This window comes from Salminus brasiliensis, chromosome 9, assembly GCF_030463535.1.
Source record: "Salminus brasiliensis chromosome 9, fSalBra1.hap2, whole genome shotgun sequence".
Taxonomy (NCBI): Eukaryota; Metazoa; Chordata; class Actinopteri; order Characiformes; family Bryconidae; genus Salminus; species Salminus brasiliensis.
The window spans coordinates 15,648,311-15,672,869 of NC_132886.1; the positions used below are offsets into that span (position 1 = coordinate 15,648,311).

Below are 24,559 nucleotides of genomic sequence, written 5' to 3' on the forward strand. Positions count from 1 at the left end.
GGTGGGTAGATGGCGCTCTCTTCCTTCCCACATCACTTTGTTGCGGGACTGGCAGTCACTGGCGTCTTCAGGCTGGTGCGTTTGGTTGCCCGGTGATGTTGCATCGGCAGCAGTTCAAAAAATGAGAGGCTCGACTAAGCATGTCGGGGGCATCGCGTGCTATTATGTGTGTGTGTGTGTGTGGGGGGGGGGGGGGCTGGGGGGTGTATATGGGTTTGATATAGCTCATTCCACTATTAAACTGTACTACTACAGATTCACTAAAGACCCCCCCTCTTAGCTGCTCATCTGCTTCCACAGAGCAAAAGAGCTGCATGTTTCTCTCTGCATGTTGGCCAGGTAAAAACAGCTCCTGCCCAGAGACATAGTCCACATCTGTGGCTACAAAATGCGTGCAGTGCCATTGCCTTTGAGGCTTCTCAGAAATCCCTGCTGCCTTCTTTCAAAGTAATTACAGTATATGCTTACAACTAGAATCACAGGCAGAGAGCGTCCAAACAGACCAGCAGATCTCAACTAAAAAAAGAGGTTTAACACAGACGTTCAAACTCATTGTGAACTTGTCTTTGTTAACTCAAAACGAGAGAAAACTAATCTTAATTCGATAATTGGATTTGAAGGTTTGATGTACTGCAGCATTATAGACAGAAAATTATTTGTATTTTTACATCCCTTAGTTTCTACAGGTTTGCTACCAGGGTCAAATCACCAGCATGAATAAAAAACAACATTAACATCAACAGTGATGTCAGTGATCCCGTCAAGCTTAGGTCCAAGCTTTTACCAACATTACATATGGTTAACTGTCTGTCATTTAGGTACCTGCTCTTGAGTAATACAGAAATGAAAACATGTGTTGATCCAGCATGTCCCACATTTATGTCTTAAATAAAACGAATCGACTCAGGAGGTACGATTTTTGACAAAATTCTGCATTTATTGAATGTACAGTTACATATATCATTTATCAAGGCAATAAAAATTACATCCAGAGTAATAATTTTTCCCTTTCACAAGGCAGACCAGTACTTTCTCTACATACAGTGTTTCAGTAAGAAAGGAAGAGGAAATCTGAGAGCGTGAGGAAAGAAAAAAAAAACGACGCAAATCACGTGTGCTTGGTTAACGCTGTGACTCAAGGCGGAACAGAATTAGCCCTTGGGAAAGTGTTGATTCTCCCTTCAAGCCTATGTTTCATATCAAATACAAGAAAATCCAAAGTATTATTCTTGGTAAGTCAAGCTAACCACCCCTGCTCTCCCTTTAGGAAGGAATAATCATTGGCCAAAAGTATTACTCAAATGCCTGCTTTAACTAAATGAAACTGCATACTGTACCAACTATGTCAGACTGGATCTATAGAGATAGATTGACATAAAATCTGCTTGTAATATCTTCATTATACATAAACAAGTTAAAAAAAAAAAAAAAAAAAAAAAAAAAGTAAAAGTGCACCAATGGTAAAACTCAAAAACTATGTAAGAGCATACGAACGTATCCGATTAGGACGTGGTAAAAGTGTAAATATAAATTACGAATGATTTCTCAGACATGAGCGAGGCCGTAGGGAGCACAGAAGATTAAAAAGAACCAAGGTCCTCATTTTTCATCTTTGCATGACCAACTCATTTTAGTGTCCCCATAAACAGGTCCCCGTAAATCACCACAGACAGAGTGAGGACTTCATCCATTTAAAGGACGTATTAACTGCGCATTAACTTCAGATTAAAGTTTTAAAACAATAAAAAATGAAAGGGTGCTTTTAAAGAGGCCAAAGATTATTATTATTTTTTAAATAAAATGAACGATAGGCAGCAGATGACAGTTCGAGGGGGTAGTTGGGGATCAGAGTGTGTGCTGGGGAAACTTTTGAGGGGCAAACCTTCAAATGTCAAATATCTGAAATGTCTCACAAACTGAAGGCCCCCTCAATGGAAAAAAACTACAAAAAAAAACAAAAAAAAAAAACTAACAAAAACAAAAACAAACAAAAAAAAATAAACCACACACCCAGACAGGACCCTCAACTTCACCTCTAAGTCAGTAGTAGAATTTACATAAACTACATATGCATGATTAACATGAGCTATACTGTAACCACTAATATTTCTCTAATGTTTACACTGACATAAGGACCCATATGTAAAACCCATATCATATACACAAATTAAAGGACAGGATCAACACAAACAACAACAACAACAACAATAATCCTCCTCAAACATTGTGAGACAGCATTTTACAGTAAGTACCATTTCTCCTCTTTCGATGGGCTTTTAAAGCTTTTAAACCACACACACACACACACACACACATACACACATACACACATACACACATACACACACACACACACACACATACACATACACACATACACACATACACACACACGAAGAACTTTAGGCTGACTTTAAGACTCTGGTGCAACCTTGTACATTCATACACACCGCCTGCGACCACAGACACACACGGCTACCTTCTATACAATAGTTTTAGGCTTGACAGAGGGCTGCCTGCCAAACCTCAGCACAGCCCTGTAGGACTTCAGCTCGTTCACCTTTCTCTTACAGGCTTTGAACCCATATCCACCCGGTTCTGCTATTGGATCAGTGAGAATTATCCTGTGCGTCAGCTACACATCTCAATAACTGCATAAGTTAGCCCACAATCATTTGCCTAAGCAATCAAATGAGCCCCATAACAGCCCCTCAAACTAACTGAGCACATCAGCACTCGCACAATCACACGTGTCGAACGGAATAAGGTAGCTCTGCTCTGATAGCGCCAATAGCACTGAAAGTGTGGCTGCATTACAGCATCTCATTAAGGTGTGATTTGCGAGCAGTGGAGCGGCATGCAGCGCAGCTTTTTGCCTTTGGTACAGTGGGCTGAGTGCAGGTCTCAGCTGGAACAGCTCGCCAGCACCGTGCTGTGTGTACGCACGTCATACCACATCCACATTTTAGTTCTGAGCTGCTAAACCTGAGTGGGGGGCCTCTGACTCAACCTATAAGTGCGAAAGGAAGGAAGCAAGGATGGGCTGAGAGAGGACAAGAAGAATATCCAAGATTGGAAAATGATAGTAAAAGACGCAGTCATTGATTTTCATATATCACCACAAAATCCTAACTAACCTATAATGTTGCCTTGAATAAAATCAGCCGGATGCTATAAACTCGAGGGTGCTCAGCTCATATTCTGCAGTTTTCTATGTGTTACATAACAAGGTTATGAGACTGAGTAGACCTGACCTCTAGATGCCGCAGGCCTTTTTTTACGTACTCACTTTCCTTCGGTTGTGGGCCAAATTTTGGCACGTCCCTCTGAGAGTTGGGAATTATTCTGGAACGTGATTATGTTGAAACAAACTGCCTGCTACTGCAATGGAAGCGAACAACACAAAAAAACACACGTTTTTACAAATTTTCCTAAACAGTAGTAGTGGTTTTGAGGAAGTGCAGTGCATGGAATATCCACACCAATTACACACAGAATTAGAGAGCAAGGATTAGATTAAGCCACACCACAGATGGAGAGATAGAGTGATAGGGAGGGAGAGGCATGGAGATAAGAGATGAAAATAGGGAGATTGGGGTGGGCGGGTGTAATATGTGGGCAAAATTTGCTTGAGATGTTCAGTAGAGCATAAACAGAAGTACGTAAGACACGTATAGAGGAAAATGGTCATTTCTGACACAAATCAGCGCTCACTCTATACAAACATACACACACACACACACACACACACACACACACACACACACACAAACAGCATCACTTACATTATTGTGTTTTGTTCTGCTAGAGAAATATGTAGTGAGAATTAACTTGACTGTCCTGTGGGGATGGGGAGTTGGTGGCTTACAGGATTGCCCATCTGTGCATTATTATGTAAACAAGTACCATTCAGATTAAGCACTAGCCTCGTGTTTGCATCACAGAGTCACAAATAACCTACTCTACTGCTAAAACTACACTGCCATCTGCAGGACAGCTTAGAGCACTACAGTTAAACCCCCCTCCCATTCACATGCGCCACGGAAATAAATAAAGATTCTCTATTTAAAAAAGAATAATAAAAAGTTACAAAGTTTCCCCTCCTATCCACAGGTGATCGACACATAGGCATTGGTACGCATGTCTGCCCGTATAGTTAAAGCTTAGAGAACAATCCGTAATAGTTTTTGGCTACAAATGGCAAATAACTTTGGTTAAAAGAAAACATAACTAAACATTAAAAGAAAAAGTGGCAGACCTCAGGCTGAAGCGCAGCAAGACTGCAAAGAGTCCAAACCTGACACTGGGATTGGTATGTGGAATCTATGAACAATAAAACTGTAAAAAATAACTGAAATCCTTTAAAACATTTACACTTTCAGTAATACTAGTTCTATCATCATAATCCAGTGAGAAAGGTGCGATGAGGGGAGAGGTGTAGGGGGAAGAGTAAGTGAGCGATAATTGGATCACTGATCTGCGTTACACAGCTGTAAGCTCGGCCTCTGAAGTGACTGGTGTGCTAGAAGAGGAGGAGTCACCCAGTGAAATGGTGCTTTTGTCCAGGTTATGGCTCCAGCTGTGATTGGGAGAGGAGAAAGATGGAGTGCTACAGTTGGAGGGTGGGCCTGAGCCAGGGCTGTTGTGATTGGGCAGCTGGCTGCAAAGGGCGTCGTTGCGCAGGCCTTTGCTCTCTAGCTCTCCCTTTAGGTATTGGCAGATCTCTTCGGGCAAGCGCTGAAGCTCAGTCTCGCAGTCCCGCTCCAAGCGCAACCGGTTCTGTAGAGAGTGAGAAACAGAAAAAGCATTAGAGTGCCAGAAAACATGAGAAAGAACAAGAGAGAAAGATACAGAGCACCCAAGAGAACACACACAAAAAAAAAATCATGAAAGCCAGCCAAAGAGCAAAAGACAGCATGCCAGAGAGATGGTGTGTAAGAAGAAGCATGTAAAAGAAAGCATGAGAGAAAGAGAGAACATGAGAGAACGAGAAAGAGTGAGAGGGGTGAATTTAACGTTCACAAACTTTGTAACCGAAACTTTAGCAGTACAAATGTAGCCCTGTGTTGTGCCACAATAATCATCCAATGTTAAAAATGGGATGAGATGAGAAAGAAAAGGTGGAGTAAAGAGCAGACTGAACTGACCAGTGGTTGTTCCTCCTCCATTTTCTGTAAGATTTCCCTGTGCTGGGCCTTTAGCTTGTCATGACGCTTAGTCTGAGATTCATCCAACTGCAGAGAGAGATGATACAAACAGACTGCAAGTCAGAAGCTAGGGAGAAACAAAGACCCTGACTGAAGAATAAGCTGTGAAGTACACTCACCCTGCGGTACGAGTTCACAGAGTCTTGGATATGCTTCCTATTGATCTCATTCTGTTCCCTGCAGAGAGTAACAAAGAAAGAGGCAGATAAGGATCACAAAATTACCATTGCATTATGTGAGACCTGTGGTCACTGGCCAAACTCTCGACATGGAAATAACAAGTGACTCAGCCATCCATGGCTGGGAGTCCAAGAGAGCATGACTGGCTTTGCTCTCTCAGTGGATGGGTAGGATGGGCCTCCTCCTCCCCCATATCTCAGCACAATGCTAGCCAACACAGGCGTCCAACGATATTAGCGTTAGTGCCAATTCAAAGAAGATGCAGTGGCACTTTTGCAGGAAGCAAGTGTTAGTCTTCACAGCACTGGTGGCACCATGTTTCAAGGGGAGCCCTATAGTGGGCAGGGATTGTGATGGAGCGGTACAGTCATGCTCCCTGGTTCTTCCTAACAAACAACTATATTGTACTTTTATAGCAGACAATATTCTGAGAGGAAAAAGCCTTCCTGAACTAATTTTAAATTTTAAACACTACTTTGTTAAGCAACATCACCTATTTTCAAAAAAACAGCACAAACAACGTACATAACCGATTGTGTTTATTAACTGGTGTATTAACAGAAAACACTAAGAAATTACTCACAACTCTGCTTTCTCTTTGTCTCCTTTCCTTGCTTCAATGATGCTGTTCTGTCTTTTTCTGTCTAAAATCCTCTGCAACTCCTTCTTCTCTCTGAGGATACCAAAAATAGATTATTAGAGCATTTATATACACACACACTTTACTACATATAGTGATGACAGCCACTGTTTTTTGTATTACTGTAGTTGAGTAATGTGTACTACAGCTTTCCATGACTTCCATACAAGACAACATACAATGAGCGTTTTAAAAACCCCAGTAGAAACAGGTTTTACACACACATGGTTCCTATTCAACAGCTAGTACTATATGCTTTTATGCTATACATCTTTTAGATGTACCAGATATATATCCTCATTAGTGCTAATTCTTCATGTTGTGCTATCATTGTGAGGTTTAGAGAGGCAGTAGTACAAGAACACTGACATAGAGATTAAAAAATGTCCTACTTGTCACATATCTCTTTAAGTTTCTTGATTTGGGCAACCTGGCATTCCTGTGCGACATCTTTTAGCTTCTGATATGCCTGAGAGAAACAAACAAACAGCAAGACACAAACAGAGTTCAGCATTCACTCTTTGGTTATTTGTGTTAAGTGTTCTAAATGTTATTGTTTATGATGATGTTGTTGTTGTTTAGCGCCATATTAGCAGCTGAAGCTATATTCATGGCTTAATCCAGTGGAGACATTTATAATAACACAGTCCATCAAAGTCCAAAAATATAGTCAGGATTATCTCATTTGTTGTTTGGTGTAAGTGCCTCAAATCAGGTGCTTGTAACTGGTGCAAAACAAGAACTCCAGTAACTGGCTTTGTTAGAAATCTCAGTGACCAGAAGTGTCCTTAATGAAAAGCTTCTCAGCCTGGAATTATCGAGTGCTGTGTAATCCAACTAGATGTGTTTGACTGTCAATGATGTTGTACACTTAATACATCTCAGTGCTTCGTCTCTCTTGAGAGTATGTCAGCCTCGAGTGGCCTATACGTCTTATGATCACTGACTAATCTCTTCAAATTTAGAGAGGTCGGAGTTGGTCTTATGTGAATAAATGGATTCATTTTGTGTAATTTGTTACTGTCCTGCTCATCTCATACTTCCTGCCACTTGTCCTGTACATACAGATTTAGGGTAGGTCGCTGATCCGATGATGAAACACGTTACTCATTAATCTTTGTTTACTGACCCTTCCTAGTGGCCATATCAGCCAGCTCACTGCCCATAACTCCATGATGATCAGGTACCAAGCAGTTTTAGTTATTAGTTTAGTTTATCTGTATTTCTGGGTGATTTCTTTTGTTTATAAGTGTTATATAATCCCACCTCTCCAAGATGACTGAATTTTTTCTCTTTCTCCAGTTGGTATTGCTTTTTGCGGAGTTCAAGCAGTTCCTGCATCTGCCACTCTCTGAGCTGCACAGTCTGCTTCTCCAACTCCAGCTCCAGCTCGCTCAGCTCGGTCCGAACGGGCTCCTCTGGCTCACTGGCATCACACACACACACACACACACAAACACACATACAATTACTTTAATACCCTGCCAGGACATTAATAAATTCCACCTAAAATGACAAAACGATCATGCAGAGCCTTTCTAAGACGTTGCAGAAGTCCAGACCACATATGATACATTTACATTATCACACACTTAAGTCAACAGAAGGTATAAAGTATAAGGCAAAAACATTCTTTCTGAGTCCTTTCATGCATACTTTTTCTTTACGCTGAGGCGAAGCTTCTTCTCCACCTGACTTTTACGTCTCTGGATGTCAGAATTCAGTTGATTAGACCTTGTTTTCTGCTCTTTGCTGAGAGCCCACACCTAACATACAAACACATACAAAGAAAAACTACACATGATGCTTTGGTTAAAAAATTCATACTCAAGATGAATAAGGATTAATGCCAATTCCAAAACCCCAAACCTGCTCTGACTAATTACAGTGGCAAGAAAATCATGTAAACACTTTGGAATTTTATGATTTTCTGCATTAATTTGTCATTAAATGTCATCTGTTCCTCATCCAAATCAAGCGTATTGACAAATATATATTTAAAAATCTCATGGTGCTAGTGGATAAAGTATGTGAACCCTTGAGTTAACTGGAGTCAGGTGTCTGCATACCTTCTAAAGAAAATAAGTTTGGAGGTGTGGACTACAGCTTAGAAAAGAGATGAGTCTTTATTGTCATTAAACACGAGTATACTGAAATTTAGTTGACAGTCTTTCAGGCGGCAGAACATATATTTACAGATACAAATATAATAATCCTACTCTGATTGATTACAAAAAAACAAACAAAAAAAAAAACAACAAAAAAAAAAAAAACACACACTCAAACTTTTTGAGTTTGCTCTGCACAAGAAGGATACACGAATGTGAGCTATGCCTTGCCAAAAAGAGCTTTCAGAGGACCTAGGATCAAAAATTGTTGGTTTACATGAAGCTGGAAAGGGTTACAAAGTGATTTTAAAGACTTTAGAAATTCACCGGTCTACAGTGAGGCAAACAATCTACAAATGGAGACAATTTGGGACTGTGGCTACTCTGCCAAGAAGTGGGCGCCCAGTCAAAATCACCCCAAGAGCACAACGGAGACTCATCAACGAGGTAAAGAAACAACCCCGAGTGACGGCCAAAGATCTGAAGTGTCATTGGTACAGGTAAACATCTGTGTTCATGAGTCTCCTTGAACAAGCAGAGTGTCTATGGCAGGACACCACGAAGGAAGCTGCTGCTATAAAGAACATTGCTGCACCGCTGAAGTTTGCAAAAGAGCACATTAGCACTCCACAACAGTAATGGCAAAATGTTTTGTGGACAGATGAAACTACACATCACCATGTTAATATCACCCAAACCTTAAATTATGATGGAGGGAACATGATTCGGGCCTGCTTTGCTGCATCAGGGCCTGGCCAGCTTACAATCATTGAGGGGAAGATGAATTCCAGAGGGTATCAAAGAAATTCTACAGGATAATGTGATAGTGTCTGTATGTCAGCTAAAACTCTGCAGACATTGAGGTTATTGCTGCCAAGGGTCAACCAGCTATTAATTCCATCAGTTCACTTACTTTTTCCACTACCACTTTGAATGTTGAGTAGGTTCAATAAAGACCTGCAAGATATTGCAAAGTTTCTGCCAACACAGTCCTTATTTGCACCCCCAAAACTGATATACATTTGGACACAGTTTAGGTAGTAGTGCAGAAATATGAGTGCATGTTTGAGTGCCATACTTTCTTTAGGTGCTTCTTGCGCAGTTCCTTCAGTTCTTTGCACTGTTTCTTCAGCAATTTCACATAGGACTTGTGCTGCTTGAGCTCATCTATGGATTGAGGCTCGATCACTATCACATACACACACGCACACAAAAAAGAAGTTTACATTAACAGAGTTTGGCCTGACTGTGTGTTGTGTGTTTGACTGATGAAGGTGACAATGATGATTATGATGATAAGCACTACTTTATACCTGTTAATATACTGAGAACCAGGTCTTCTTTCACTAAAAGAATAAAACATTACACAGTGATGAACAGATAAATCACTCAACAGACAAGTTATGTAATAAAGAGCAGGGTTTCACACCAGACATCACCCCCCCAACAACACAGTTATTATTCTATAGTCTGCCTTGTTAGTGCAGTGTACCTGTTATTATTAGGAATGATATTTATAAATCATAGTCCGGAATAGCACACCCCTTTATTTTGCTAGCACACAGGCTATACCACTGGGTTAGGGGTTAGGGTTTAGGGTTAGGGTTAGGGTTACACAATGAAATATACTATTTCCCTACTAAACCTTGAGCAAAATAACAGTAAAAGATTATTCCATGAATAGAACTTGCCTGCCATAAAATTTCATTAATCTGTATTAAATTATGTGTTTTTAGGTTAATTAAAAATTTATTTGGGTTAACTGAACATGACTCTTACAAATGTTTGATAACTCTTTCAGGAAAACTGAAACAAACAAACAAAAAAAAAACTTCACAAAAAGCATCACAAAGAGCTAAAAACAATCAATGAAATTCTGTGACAAAAACAGAATGAACATAATGAATAGTAGTAGTAGTTCACTACATAGTGAATTTCCTAAATATAAATACGTCTATAATTTAAAATATTAAGAAATAGGTTTTTCATTTTTTCAATATTTTACATCAAGCACATAAACAGTACTTATGCTGGAATGTACAGAAGTGTGTCTCTGTAGGGGATCATTAGTTTTACTTAGAATATCAACACCTCATGAACTGAAGTCCCAACATTTGCCTGTATATATGAATAACAATTACTTAATACAAAAATACTGTAGTTTAAATAATAATTGGAATCAGTGCTGATTGTGACCTATACTTTTATATTGTTTGATCTAATAAATAAATATTCAATAATATAATGTATTTATAAATAAACATAGGGTTATATATTTATATATATTTATAATATTTATTATTTATCCATTTAATGCCAAACAGAACAAGCAGATCTCTCCCAGAGGATTAGCGACCTCTGGCTGTTGGGAGCTGAACTGAAGGAAAAATAAAAACCACGTCATGAAGCACATAGGGTTAGAAACCCACAAAATACACTGCTGTAACATTTTTAATTGAGGTGACAGATGGAGAGAATGAGAGTGGAAGTGAAGGTGTTTCAGCGATTTATTATCCATCTGGATTAAATGTTGCTGTACCTGGTGCAGGAGTTATCACCTCAGCTTCCACCAGAGGAGGGTTTAAAGAGGGTAAACTTGGAAAGTCAACAACTGCCACAGCACTGGCTTCCGGTTTCTCTCCTTCATCCTGCTTTACTGGTCTGGTCTGCATGCACACACAAGAACACAGCCCAGATATGACAGGCATAGTGGTTACATTTCTAATAAATATATTTTATGGCACCCACCTTATTAACATCATTATTGTCCTCCATTAACGGAGACAGCTGTTTCTCTCTTTGGTCCAGCACATGTTTGATTGGATTGGTCAGAGCGTCAGCATAGACTAACACACACACATACAGACACAAGCAAGGATTTAGTTACATATTACACAGCAGTCTGTAAGTACCTTGATAGTGATGATCAAAACACAAAAATACATAATATATTAGCTTTATTTACATATTCACACACAAATCCACACAGTCCTTGTTATACATGCTCTCCCCATTCCAGCCCACCCAGGAAGTGGGCTGCTCAGTAGTTTTCTGGCTTGTCATAGGTCAGTGCATCAACACAAATACATAAAATGAAAGGATTATGTTCGGGTAAGAATATCTGTAATTCATTAGCTGACTGTTTCAGCCTCCACCACTCAAAACAAGTGTAAACATTTCCTATTTCTAAAAGAACCGAGTATCGCGTCTATTATGAAGGAATTTTATATCCTTGCTGTAGTCTCATTAAATGTGAACATGTTGAAAGTATTATTCATTTAAAATTCGAGAAGGCACAACCCCAGTCCATTACACTTAGTTCTTTACCCCAGTTTGGATTTTTTTGCATTAATTTATTGAAATAAATTCTGGCTGGTTTGATTTTGTTTGTGTGAAGTATGTAGGTTCAATTCTGAAGTTATGGTTCTGACAGTGAATTGTTTTTTTTTTATTACAAAAACGTGAACGCAACAATGTCTCCATATACTGAATATCTGAATTTAAATGTTTTTTGGCCCAGCTTTATCAGGGTTTATTAGCTCACACTATTCATAACAGACAGAATTAAATACAGGAACTTTACATTGGTGCTCGTCAGGGATGTAGTCCTGAACTTCAGTGTACACCAGGAGAGAAGCTAGCAAGAGCGGCTGATTGAGTTCATTCTTCAGATTAATATAATGGTATCCTGTAAAAAAAAATAAAAACAAACACACTTTAGCCAAAACGGTCATAACTGTTCATAACCTATACTAGAACTAACTAGATTTTAATGAACTTGCTAAGCAAATGGTGTGTCAACTAACCTGGGCGTAAAGCCACTACTGGTAAAATACGATGCCCAATAAGCTTCCCATTCTCCTCAAAGACAGCTACCCTCAGAGAAGCCAGTGTAGGAAGCACCACCTATAGATAGCATAAACAATATATTATATACACACACACACACACACACACACACACTGTACAAATGTACAATGTACAATGTACATTTACGTTCAACAACCCCTTAAGCAATGAAATACAGTTTAGGATCTACCAGAAGCACAAATACTACAACAGTGAAAAGGTGAAATGAAGGTCACGTCTACAATATTCTACAATACATTATGTTTGGTTTTGATCACAAAATGTGCTAATTTATTAAAAATCAAAAACAAAACATCATATGAACACAAGTGTGTGTCAACCCTTATTCAACCCTTTGATATGACACCCGAAAGTGAGCTGAGGTGCATTTTGTTTTCACTGATTGCTGCAGCTTTACAGGTCCCAAGGAGCACATGCTCCCACCTCCACTGGGGTGAAGGAACTCAATCCGAAGCACACAACCATCAATAGGAAAATACGTAGGCTCTAAAAGGTTAGGAGGCTCCGGTGAACAACAATTCTCTAACGAAATTAACAAAGCCTGTTATACTACTCATTTTGTATATTTATTATTGCTGTGGTTGTAATCCATATCAATGAACACTGCCACACTGGAAGTTCTAACACAAAGTAAACAAAGATGACCACCCCCATTGTTTCATGGAAAATAAGGTGGATAGCTAAAGTGGAAAGATTCAAACATATGAGCAACATTAGAAATGTAGTTACTTTACTAAAGAGGAAAGGATCCTCATCCCACACTGGGTCCATGGAGTTGTTATTGGATGTTTTTGTGCGGTATTTTCTCTTTGTGTCGGCAGGCAGTCCAAACATGTCTGCTTCAACATATACGCCCACCTTCTTATCAGTCAGAAACTGACCTGACACAATCTATATACAAATGAGAGAGCAAATAAATAAATCAGTGAACAAAGCACCATTTGTTGAAGAAAGAATTACGCACACGCTGCATAGACGCATAAACACAAACAGACCTTGATCTTGACTGTGTTAGCCACAATGCCATCCACTATGCTCTCAGTGAAGGGGTCAAAGTGTTTGTCTGTCCGTCTCATGAATTCCGGCTTTAGCAGATAGCCACTGCGACTGTTATACTCAAAAACGCTGAGGTTCAGCTGCATAGGCAAATCTGCAACAGAGCAACACACAACTTACGTCATTCAATACAGCATTAACTTAGGACTCACATACAGGTTTCAGAAACAGGAATACGACATGGGTGTATTTTAGCTTGTTTATTGGGGTTTTAGCCACAGACATGCAGTAAAATAGTTAATTTAATAAATACTTAACCATTTAAAAAATCTACATATCATCTACATTCTCGAAAAATCCGCTGGGTTAAGCTGTCAAGTTGCATGATGACGATAATGAAGTATTACTAATTCATTTCTAACATATTCGATAGATCGCTGGACAACTAATATAATCAACAGTGGCAGCTCTGCATGTCAGGAGGGACTCACCTAGAGTCTGAAAGTTGAGCGCCACCATCTGACAGCCCACGTTCCAGAAGAGCTGGGGCATGTAGTTGCTGGAGTCCACCCGCGTGCCCTTAGGATAGATCCGACTCATCTGCTTCTTATTGTATCTGAACACACATTCAGTTCAGGAAGTACAGCACACACTCACAATTATATATAGTGCACCTGTGTGCATGATCTTTCTCTCCCACTGTGTCTCTCTTTCTCTCTGAACATTTGTGTAAACATGGGAATTCTTTTAATAAATAGGAACGTGCACTGGAATGTAAGCATAGAGTATGACATGACATGACCACACACACACATACACAAATGCAAAGGATACTCCACAAATTCAATGGGTGAGTTCTTCAGTGTGTCCATGCCCTTGGTCTCCACAAAGGAGGACATTTCAAAATACTTGTCCCTCTCTGGCATGTAAAGAACGAGACACTGATTAATTCATTTTCTTCACATTACAAATACATGCAGTTGCACTCAGATGTTTTAATATAATGATACTACTTAAGTAGATAAGTAAATTTGTTAAAGAGTTTAACATGCATCAACTCTAATCCACACTAGGGTTGGACAGCATTTCAAAATTACTGAATGCGTCTGGCGAGTCAAATTTCTGTTCTGTGGAGCAGACGGTTATCCTGCTCATCACAGATGACTGATGGTTTAACACTTATTGAATGATTAATATAATAATTGTATTGTTCACACAAACTGAAGGCTATATTTGATCATTTTTTGGTTTTAAAATGGCCAAAGCCACTTAAACATAGCACCATCTGTGCTATTTGCACTACTCCCCGCTCTCTGTAATGCCATCTACTGGTATACAAAGAGTGAATACCACCCAACCCTAATCCACATGTGTTTATTTGCACTGTGATGCCCATCATACGTTGGTAAGAACTTAACACACACTTAATAGACATCCCTACTCACTAGCTGCCACCTCAAAGGATTTAAATTTGACTGGTTCAACGTAGTTGACCAGCGTGGACATCTCTTCTGTAGCATTGACTTCACTGTATGCCGTTCCCTGTAAGTTCATGAGAGAAGAGAAGAACAAAGAAAACAAAAGAAGACAAAGAAAAAGCAGTTCGGTGTTTATTTGTTCCCATCAGAGGCCAGTCTGAGTAAACATTAACACGTTTATGCTGAAGCTGCAACACAACACAAATTACCATTACAAACAAACAAATACATAGGCATACAGTGTGTACAGAATTATTAGGCAAGTTGTATTTGAGAGGATTCTTTTTATTATAGAACAACAACTATCAAAGCTTTTTTTAGATTTGGCTATCTTAGGAGGATATCTGTTTGTGCAGGTAACTATTACTGTGCAGAATTATTAGGCAACTTAATAAAAAACAAATATATACCCATCTCGCTTGTTTTTTTTTCACCAGGTAAACCAATATCACAACACAAAATTTAGAAATAAACATTTCTGACATTCAAAAACAAAACCAAAAACAAATCAGTGACCAATATAGCCACCTTTCTTTACTATGACACTCAAAAGCCTTCCATCCATAGATTCTGTCAGTTGCTTGATCTGTATACAATCAACATTGCGTGCAGCAGACACCACAGCCTCCCAGACACTATTCAGAGAGGTGTACTGTTTTCCCTCCCTGTAGATCTCACATTTCATAAGAGACCACAGGTTCTCTATGGGGTTCAGATCAGGTGAACAAGGGGGCCATGTCATCATTTTTTCTTCTTTTAGACCCTTACTGGCCAGCCACGCTGTGGAGTATTTGGATGCATGTGATGGAGCATTGTCCTGCATGAAAATCATGTTTTTCTTGAACGATACCGACTTCTTTCTGTACCACTGCTTGAAGAAGGTGTCTTCCAGAAACTGGCAGTAGGTCTGGGAGTTGAGCTTCACTCCATCCTCAACCCGAAAAGGTCCCACAAGTTCATCTTTGATGATACAAGCCCATACCAGTACCCCACCTCCACCTTGCTGGCGTCTGGTCGGAGTGGACCTCTCTGCCCTTTACTGCTCCAGCCTTGGGCCCATCCATCTGGCTCATCAAGAGTCATTCGCATTTCATCAGTCCATAAAATCTTAGAAAAATCAGTCTTAAGATATTTCTTGGCCCAGTCTTGACATTTTATCTTATGTTTCTTGTTTAAAGGTGGTCGTTTTTCAGCCTTCCTTACCTTGGTCATGTCCCTGAGTATCGCACACCTTGTGCTTTTTGATACTACAGTAATGTTGCAGCTCTGAAATATGGCAAAACTGGTGGCAAATGGCATCTTGGCAGCTTCACGCATCTTGGCTTTCAAGCTTATAGAGCTTGGAGTAGGACAACATGTATAAAAAGGATGATGTGATCAAAATACTCATTTGCCAAATAATTCTGCACACAGTGTATAGATCACACTTCAGTCTATAAACTGCTTTTATAGTTACTTTGAGAAACCAATGGTGACCCGATTGTGTGCACTCACTCAAAAACTATCACAGTGCACCCAACAATAAAGGCAGAATAGTGCTTGATGGAAAACAAGCTGATGTCTGGAATTGGAGCTCTCTGTATGCTATGACATTTTAGTGCCCAATACGAACATGCACACCTGACATGACATCATTTGAGGGAGACCGAGGGTGAGAGAGAGAGAGAGAGAGAGAGAGAGAGAGAGAGAGAGAGAGAGAGAGAGAGAGAGAGAGAGAGAGAGAGAGAGAGAGAGAGAGAGAGAGAGAGAGAGAGAGATAGATTACCTCGTCAGAATTGTGTTTTTTGGGGTCGGTCACAGGCTCTTCCTCCTCTTCTTCATCACTCTCGCCATCTCCCCGATCTTCACAAATACAAAAAAAAGTCACAATGAAAAAAAGTTTGAGTACATTTGAGTACACAAATTTGAGTACATTCAAAAACAGTTCCACATTCTTTGCCCATAAACCACACAGTAGCACTGCTATGTAATTTATTTACCCTGACTGTCAATACCTATTAGACTCCAACCCACCAATGGATTTGCGGATATCGCTGTCTTTGCTCATTCTCTCTGCCAGCTTCTCACCCCCATTGGATATGATCTGGCCTGCTTCCCCTTCATTCAGTGGACAATCTAAACACAAATCTTATTATGAATGGATATGGGATGGATAACGGCATGACACAATCACACTGAGAATCAGTTTGATTAACATCAATGACCTCAGTGTGCATGGGAACATGAGCGACTGTTTCACAACACACACAACATTTTAAAAGCATCTTCTTAAAATGTCTCTGGATGGGCATGAGAGAATGTGAGGGTATTTGGGAGGGTATGTGAGTGAGCATGCTGACCCTGCGTGTCTGCATGCTGACCGTTTAGAGGTGAGGCTTGCTCTTCTGCTCCGTCTCCTGCCTTGCGCCTGACGCTGCCTCCATTAGATGCCCGGTGATGATGCTTCTTCTTGTTCTTTATCAGGATCTTCCCCAACAGCTCCTGAGGACTTGGCAACTGTTGACCTGGGACCAGCTGCAACAAACCACGTCACATCCAAATTCATCACACTAGCCTCACCCACTATCAGTCTCAGTCTCGGCAGAGAGCGGTGCAACAGCATTCAGTATCTGTGGTAACCAGGTAACCCTTTTATTCTGAACATTTTAAGGAGGTTACTTTAAAACTGTCAGAAGGGCTACCTCCCTGCTGCATATGGGGCTGTGTAGTGGCAGACCAATCAGTCAAAAGTGCATACAATAGGCATGCAAATGTCGAAACTGGACCTTCCAGCAATGAAAGAGGGTAGCCTGGTTTCTTTTGCATTATGTGGCTCGACTTCACAACACACAAGACTTAAAAGATCTGGTGTAACTCTGTCTCTGTGCCATTTATTACAGGGATTCTTTCTATCTTTCTTGATTTTTACATGTAGGAAACAAATTGGATTTACATAACTATAATGTGAATACAGCATTATACTGCTAGGATAGTTCACTCGTCATGACACAGTACTGCAATCACCTCTGACTCACCGGGTATTTCTCTAAAGGATCAATGAGCAGCGCATCGCCAAATATGGAGCGGCAGTACTCCGCCATCTTAGCCTGTTGCCGCGTACTGGTGGAAGAGGGGATGAAGACAGGTGAGCGTTTAAAGTTTAAATTAAATCATTTCAAATACGTTTAAGTAGAAAGTTAACAAGCAACCAACACTTACGAATCAACGTGATTCTCGAAAGAGAGGATGAGGGGGTAGGGGGAGATTTTAAAAGCACTCTCAGCAATGGCCTCAATCACCTCCTACAGAGAGAGGAGAGACTCCATGAATAAAGAAAGGATAAACAGAAGTACAAAAAAAAAAAAATGATAAACACATGAAGCTGACAGTATGACAACAGATGGTAAAAAGGAAATCTGGCCAGTGGTGGTCACACCTTGAAGGGGATTTCAGTTGTCATGGTGAAACCGTGTGTAATGATTGGCTCTTCGTCAGGTGGACGGCCCTTCCAGCAGTCCAGCTCAATACAGCGGCAGCCTGTCAGCAGCACCTGCCTGTACATCTCCACTGAGGACAGCCCTGTCAACTGGCCCACTGTGTGCACAGATAGACAGACAGACAGACAAAGAGAGAGAGAGACGAATTGAGTATGGAGAGGGATCGATTGTGTCTAGGAAATCACAATCGCTGAATGTTTATGTAAATTGTCCAACAATAGGACGTTTTGCAGTGGCCATCTGTCGTATTGCTTAGGATGAATCCAAAAGATGGTTAATACTATATTAGGCTTTTTTTAGACAGCAGTGTAAAGTTTACCTGTGTAATTTTGATATGAGCACAACCACATATCTGTAGTGGTTTACTTGGAACAATAAATAGGTAAGATTTGACCTAGTAGTAACATAATTTACTGTTTTTTTGTTTCTCCACTAACACAAGGGCGATGAAATTCTGAGCAATAAAATATGTACAAATGAGGCTATAAACGCCACACACTTCTGGCTCATGCACAGAAAGAACAGCTGCTGCATGACTGGAAAACTTTGCTCCCATAGTAATAGTAGCCTTTTTGCTACCATCACATCAAAAGGACTCATCAGCACAATTCTCTTGCAATAGCAGAAAGACCTTAGGTCTCAAATGCACTTCTAGTCCACGTTTAAGTATTCTTCTCCTGCAAGGACCCATGAACCAATACTGAAAGAGAGGTCTGAAGCCCTGTTATTCACAGAGCTTTGAGAGAGAGTGTGTGTGTGATGCAAGCACAAACCTGTGAGGTAGGTGTTGTGTGAAGAATTGATAAAGTAGTGAGACAGTGGCTGGTTCATGTCGTCCATTACGTCAAACCGCTCAGAAGGAACCACTGCGTTTTCCTCTCCTCCCAGATACTTACTGAACGTCATTAGAGAGATCTGATCTAAACACAGTTACATGAGTACACACATTCCATTACTATCGTTCTTATCATTGTTAACGTTATTATCACCATCATCACAATATGTGTCTCTTTTACCTCTCTCCAGCTGGTTTGGGTTGCTCTCGTATTTCTCCATGAGCTGCCGGACCTGTTCTCGCTTGAGGGGAGGGTACAACACCTCGTTCAGCCGCGAGTCCCTTTGCTTACGGTTAATAAAGTATAACATCTGATCCAGGGACAGGAAGGGCTTCCCTTTAGAGCCGCTACACACAAACAAGTACACGTACATTAAATATTTTGTATTTTTATCATTTGCACAAAAGTAATTTCTCATATTTCCTTAAAGCAGCAATGTAAGAATGGGCATTTCCTGCTCATGGGTTCCCCCCAACAGCTGGGAATTTCGAGCCACCACTAAAAACACGTTGTACCCACATTTCTGGACAAGCTGAGAGATACATCTGATCTGATACCAGCTTTCCAAGCTGTGATTTGTGACCATATAACGGTTCTTAAATTAAATTAAGCTGCCAGCTATCTACAGCTAAGCTTAAATTTCCTCAACAGGTAATTGACATGCAAGAAGTTTAGTCTGGATAAACATTAGGTTACAAGACACTCAATTCTGATGACTTTGAGGACCTTGCAGCCAATAAACAATCTTTGAGTGGTGGATTAAAATGATTTAGGGTAGGATTTATTAAATCTGCTCCTGGGGACCAGCTCTGCTCCACGGTTACTATTTCCTACACCAAACACACCTTATCCTGCTCATGAAGCCTGAAAATCAGTACATGTACTGAAGATAAGACTTTTTTAATCCTCAAAAGAAATTAGATCCAGCAGGAAATCCAGGAGCGGGTTTAGGAAACATTCATTTATAATTATACACAGAACCCAATTCTGGCAAATATTTGAGAAACAGAAGACAGGAATCCACACACTACTATGTCATAGCACCTAGGTAGAACAAACTTTACCGAGCTATTTGCAAACACTGACTGAAAGTCCATCTCTTCTAATAGCATTAAAATAAACGGGAATATTACGCTTAACATGCTGTATATCCAAAACTACCCAGACACCCCATATCATTAGAAAGTTAAGCCACTAAAAGACACTTTACCCCTTGCTCAGTGGTGCAACTACTCAATTACACACACTCTGGGATGGGATGGTAGCTCTGGGTCTATCACACATTTTATTAGGCCTACAAAAACCTGTCTGAGGAACGTTGCATATTTAAGGATATTCTCAGAACAATGTCTCTCTGAAAAACAACAGCCATGTTTCAGCTCTTGTACAACCACAGCAAATAGTGTGTGTGTGTGTGTGTGTGTGTGTATTAGAACGTCCTGTAGAATAAATGGTTAAGAACAAAAGAAGGGACTACCCTCCTATCCCAGCACCATACGTTTGGAATAGAGATGTGTGAAGAGTGGCACATAAAGTAAAGATTCTTTAGACTTTTAAATTACACATCTCTATTACAAACCTGGTCCTTTGTGGAACCAAAAGTGGTTCTTCTATGGCATCACTGACAACAATGTTTGAAGGACCTTTAGTGTAGACTAATCTAAAAAAAAAAAAACAATCTATACAGATGCATTTCTATCATCTCTCCATGACTTACAGCTCCACGAAGATGCGGTCAATCTCAGGTCTCAGACACAAGTTGTTTATAAAGCTCTGGAACTTATCCCATGTGAAGTCATCCAGCTTGATTCCATCTGCCTGGGAGAGATACAGACAAAGGCAAAATCATCACCCTCTATTCCATCCTAGAGCACCATTCCACCCTAAAAATCAACCACAAGGTCTTAAAGAACCTGATCATGCACAAAAGACATTTTACATACATACATAGAAGCTAACATGCAAAAACCCCAAAACTGCAATACAATTCTATACAATATCATATGTTGTACTGTTATGGTCATCTTTAATCATATATCTATGTTTAGTAATAACTGTGAGCAAGAAAATCACCATTCCAGTTCATAACTACAGTAAATCACCATATATCTCACCCAGTCCTGCAGCAGCTTGAGTAAAAATAGAAAGACTGGACATGCTGAACTTTGCATATTGACTGGCAATTCTCTCTTCAGGTTTTTATTCTGAACACAAATTAAAACCCCATCACTTTTCAGCTACTTGATGTATTTTTCATCTACACCAGCAGAGGGCAATGTGCAGCAGCAAACCCAGCTCTTAGACACCAATGCCCTGTTAAGCAGATCCTGGACCAGCTGCACAGCTCCCACTAATGTGAACATAAAACCACAGAATATTTTAGTTTGTAAAGAGTTCTTTGGCTCTGAGCACCCCAAGGTGTCTCTGCCATGCATCATGAAATGCCACTTTGAGCGCTTCCATGCGTGAAAAACTTTTACGCCGGATATGACTGAATATTTATACACATTGAGTTGCACAAGATTAATACAACCTGCGGTTATTTTTATGGCCCATTTTCAGAAGGTCTCCATGTAAAACTATAGAAAGAGGGAGGGTTGAGGGAACATATGGTTGATACAAGAAGGGATATGCTCCTGTAGAGGAAGGGTTACTGGAGATAATACGGTCTAAGAATAGCTATTGATCAGTGTATTGATTAATGGATAAATAATTGATTAATGACTGATTACCCTATTAGCCACAAGACCACAGTGCTCCAAAGCCGCCTCTACTCGTCTCTTGTCAGAGAACATCTTCAGAACACTGAAAGACAAAACGAGAGGCAAAAAGTGAGAGAACATCAGGATAAACAAGGAATGAGAGTTCCTGTCATGGTTGACATGTCCGATTTTTTTGCCTCCACTTTGGCCCAGCTTTTCACTGAGCAGAACTGAAAGTGAAAGCAGGAGAGGAGAAGAGAAAGCAGCTCTATGAAACGAGATGTGGTGACATTTGACTAACTGAATGGTCTCAATATGCATGTGAATCTGCATATGTCTCTGTGTATGACTGTGTGTGATCTTACTCACTTCTTCACTGGGATTTTCCCATCTTGGGTCACCTGCAGAGTTAGCTTGGTGTATCTGTGATAAATAAAAACAAAAGACAACAAATAATAGTTGTGATTGTGAGCAATCTGCTGCTTACATCTGTGACATGCCTATTAGAGTAATTCCATCTGTAATCAGCTGACAGTGTGAATTATGACGAAGTATTTAAATATTTAAACACATACACCAATCAGCCGGGACATTGTGCCACCAAAACAGATCTCGGCATGGCCTCCACAAGACCTGTTGAGGTGTCCTGGGGTATCTGGCACCAAGACATTAGCAGCAGATCCTTTACGTCCTGCAGGATGGGAGGTGGGGCCTCCATGGATCTAATCAATGAGCCTTAGATGCCCATGATCCTGTCATCGGCTCAATGGTTGTCCTTTCTTTTAGCAATATTGGTAAGTTTTGAACACTGCAAACTAGAAATGCCTCACAAGATCTGCTTGGTGTTTTGGATATGCTCTGATCCAATCGTCTAGCCATCAGTCGTCTAGCTCAGATTCTTATACTGGCACATTTCACCTGCTTTTAACACGTCACCTTCAAGAACTGATTTTTCACTTGCTGCCTAATATATCCACCACTTCGGATTGCTTGAATTACCCTTTTCTGAACTGTGCCATCTAGGAAAGCCAGAGTCAAGATGCCTGGTGTGAAAAGCAAGTAGAGTCTAGTTGATATCTAGCAGAGTCAGGCAGTGAGGTGCTGATCCCCACTGTTACTTATGAACAATGATGGGAAAGAATCATGCATTTCATCAAGTCACGGCTGTTAATAGGCTTTGAAAAGCTTTCACTAAGCAGCTGGGTGTAGGTAAATTTTGCCTGTTGCACAACACTTATGCAGTTTTGAATGTGGCCTTTTTGCTTATGCTAGATTTTCTGTTCAATAAACAGGCAACAGTCTTTAAGGGTCACATTTCGTCAATTCCATGTACCGAATTCTCATTCAGCTACATCAAGGTGAATACAATTTCCCATTCTAGGCCTCTTTAAAACCGACAGGTTACTTGATTACTAACATAATCAGAATGGACAGCTGTAATTGCTGCCTCTGTCTCAGCTTTATATTTAGATAATACATCTTCATAACCCATATAAGCAGCATTATTGATTAAATGAGAACAGCGAGAGCTGATATCAGAGCGTCTCATTTCATCCCAGTGTTTCAATTTCCTCATCAGACCACAGAATTGTTTCTGATCAGCTCCAACAGTGTCCAGCACTCTTTCACCATGGTCAGGGAAAAGGGTTTGGCTTTCTGCAGATGAGTAAGGGATGAGAGAGGACAGGCTGGACAGGCTGGACAGGAGGGGGGGCAGAGGTGTGCTGTGTGTTTGCAGTACATTGTAAAACATTGTGGGCTGCAATTCACTAAATTAAAGTTGCTTTATTGGAGGAGTAAAACTAATTTAATAATTACATGTTTGCCCACACATACACATACAATCTAGGTCACCAACAGACACAGAAAGACACACACTCACACAGAATACTCACGCTTTGAGCAAAAAGGTGTTGCGTGAGGCATTATGGGACAGTATGTTTGTAGCAAGTTTAAACAGCTCTTCGGTCCACACCTGGAGATACAGTCATTCGAAAACACACACAAACACACAATATGAGTCAACGCAATAAACCGGTGCAGTAGGTCAGAGGAAGAAGATAGAGATTGAGGGTGAGAACGAGAAAAGCCCAATAAGGAAATCCCCACACCAGAGAGAGAGAAAACAAAAAAGGTGGAAAAAGAAAGACATTGTGAGAGAGAAAGACTCTAGATGTAGGACAGAGACTGAAAGACAGACTGGGCATGGGTAAGGGAAGGTAACATGGGCACAGTGTCTTGGTGATGGTGGCAGGTTGCCATGGTTACCTTGGCAATGTCCTCTTGCATAGCCTGGAAGTTGAGGAAGGAGATGTTGACCAGGTCGTTGCCATGGACAATCGTCACTAGCTTGCCTTCCACATTTCCCTCGCCTTTCCCGAAACCCAACACCTCACGCACAGTTGAGGCCTACACACACACACACACACACACACACACACACACACACACACACACACACACACACACACACAGCATACAGTGAAGTGAGTGCAAATGTTACAAACTTACTCCCTCAGTCTAATAAAAATACATTGTGTCCAAATGTTTGTAGACACCTCTTCAATAATGAATGCACTCAGCTACTCTAAGTTGAACCCACTGCTGACACAGACGTGCAAAGGCACACACACACACACACACACACACACACACAGCTTGTCTAGTCCCTGCAGAAAAATACTGCCAATAGAATAGGACTCTCTGGAGTAGGTAACCATGACCCTATTGGGTCCATGCCTAATGCCAGGTGTGGTCTAGAGGGGTATAAAGCCCCACAGCTTTGAGCTGTGGAGCAGTGGAGCTGTGTTCTCTGGAATGACGGTGCGCCATCCAAAACTTTTGGAATGAGTTTGGAAGTTAAGGATGATGCGGGGTGGTGATCACCCAAAATCCCTACTTCACTAACTCTCTTCTGGCTGAACATGATCAAATCCTTACAGCAATGCTCCAAAATCTAGTAGACAGTTACTCCAACAAAAGCAGGATAAACTCTCTTAAAACCCTTGATTTCAGAACAAACAATGAATGAGCAGATGATGCCTAAATACTTTTAAATATTTTAAA

The 24,559-nt window shown here is 40.5% G+C and overlaps 1 protein-coding gene across 2 annotated transcripts in view; it reads right to left on the bottom strand.

Moving 5' to 3' along the window:
* Positions 1-911: 911 nt before the first annotated feature.
* Positions 912-24,559, bottom strand: part of plcb3 (phospholipase C, beta 3 (phosphatidylinositol-specific)) — a 71,401-nt gene continuing 47,753 nt past the window's right edge. Inside the window, exons 4-34 of one of the 2 annotated variants that reach the window (XM_072687579.1) lie at positions 23,762-23,902; positions 23,389-23,468; positions 21,863-21,916; positions 21,524-21,596; positions 20,509-20,609; positions 18,972-19,138; positions 18,729-18,875; positions 17,895-18,052; positions 17,678-17,760; positions 17,494-17,578; positions 16,840-16,993; positions 16,493-16,594; positions 16,245-16,321; positions 14,447-14,543; positions 13,836-13,920; positions 13,493-13,617; positions 13,001-13,155; positions 12,735-12,896; positions 11,942-12,041; positions 11,719-11,823; positions 10,884-10,981; positions 10,675-10,801; positions 9,449-9,481; positions 9,214-9,323; positions 7,684-7,793; positions 7,294-7,453; positions 6,420-6,496; positions 5,971-6,060; positions 5,327-5,384; positions 5,148-5,234; positions 912-4,779 (exon numbers count right to left, since the gene is read on the bottom strand). In XM_072687579.1, the coding sequence (XP_072543680.1) occupies positions 4,483-4,779; positions 5,148-5,234; positions 5,327-5,384; positions 5,971-6,060; positions 6,420-6,496; positions 7,294-7,453; positions 7,684-7,793; positions 9,214-9,323; positions 9,449-9,481; positions 10,675-10,801; positions 10,884-10,981; positions 11,719-11,823; positions 11,942-12,041; positions 12,735-12,896; positions 13,001-13,155; positions 13,493-13,617; positions 13,836-13,920; positions 14,447-14,543; positions 16,245-16,321; positions 16,493-16,594; positions 16,840-16,993; positions 17,494-17,578; positions 17,678-17,760; positions 17,895-18,052; positions 18,729-18,875; positions 18,972-19,138; positions 20,509-20,609; positions 21,524-21,596; positions 21,863-21,916; positions 23,389-23,468; positions 23,762-23,902 (3,498 nt within the window). In that variant the 3' untranslated portion in view covers positions 912-4,482. Of the gene's footprint in view, positions 4,780-5,147; positions 5,235-5,326; positions 5,385-5,970; positions 6,061-6,419; positions 6,497-7,293; positions 7,454-7,683; positions 7,794-9,213; positions 9,324-9,448; positions 9,482-10,674; positions 10,802-10,883; positions 10,982-11,718; positions 11,824-11,941; positions 12,042-12,734; positions 12,897-13,000; positions 13,156-13,492; positions 13,618-13,835; positions 13,921-14,446; positions 14,544-16,244; positions 16,322-16,492; positions 16,595-16,818; positions 16,994-17,493; positions 17,579-17,677; positions 17,761-17,894; positions 18,053-18,728; positions 18,876-18,971; positions 19,139-20,508; positions 20,610-21,523; positions 21,597-21,862; positions 21,917-23,388; positions 23,469-23,761; positions 23,903-24,559 lie in introns of both variants that reach the window. The other variant, XM_072687578.1, reaches the window with a different exon arrangement.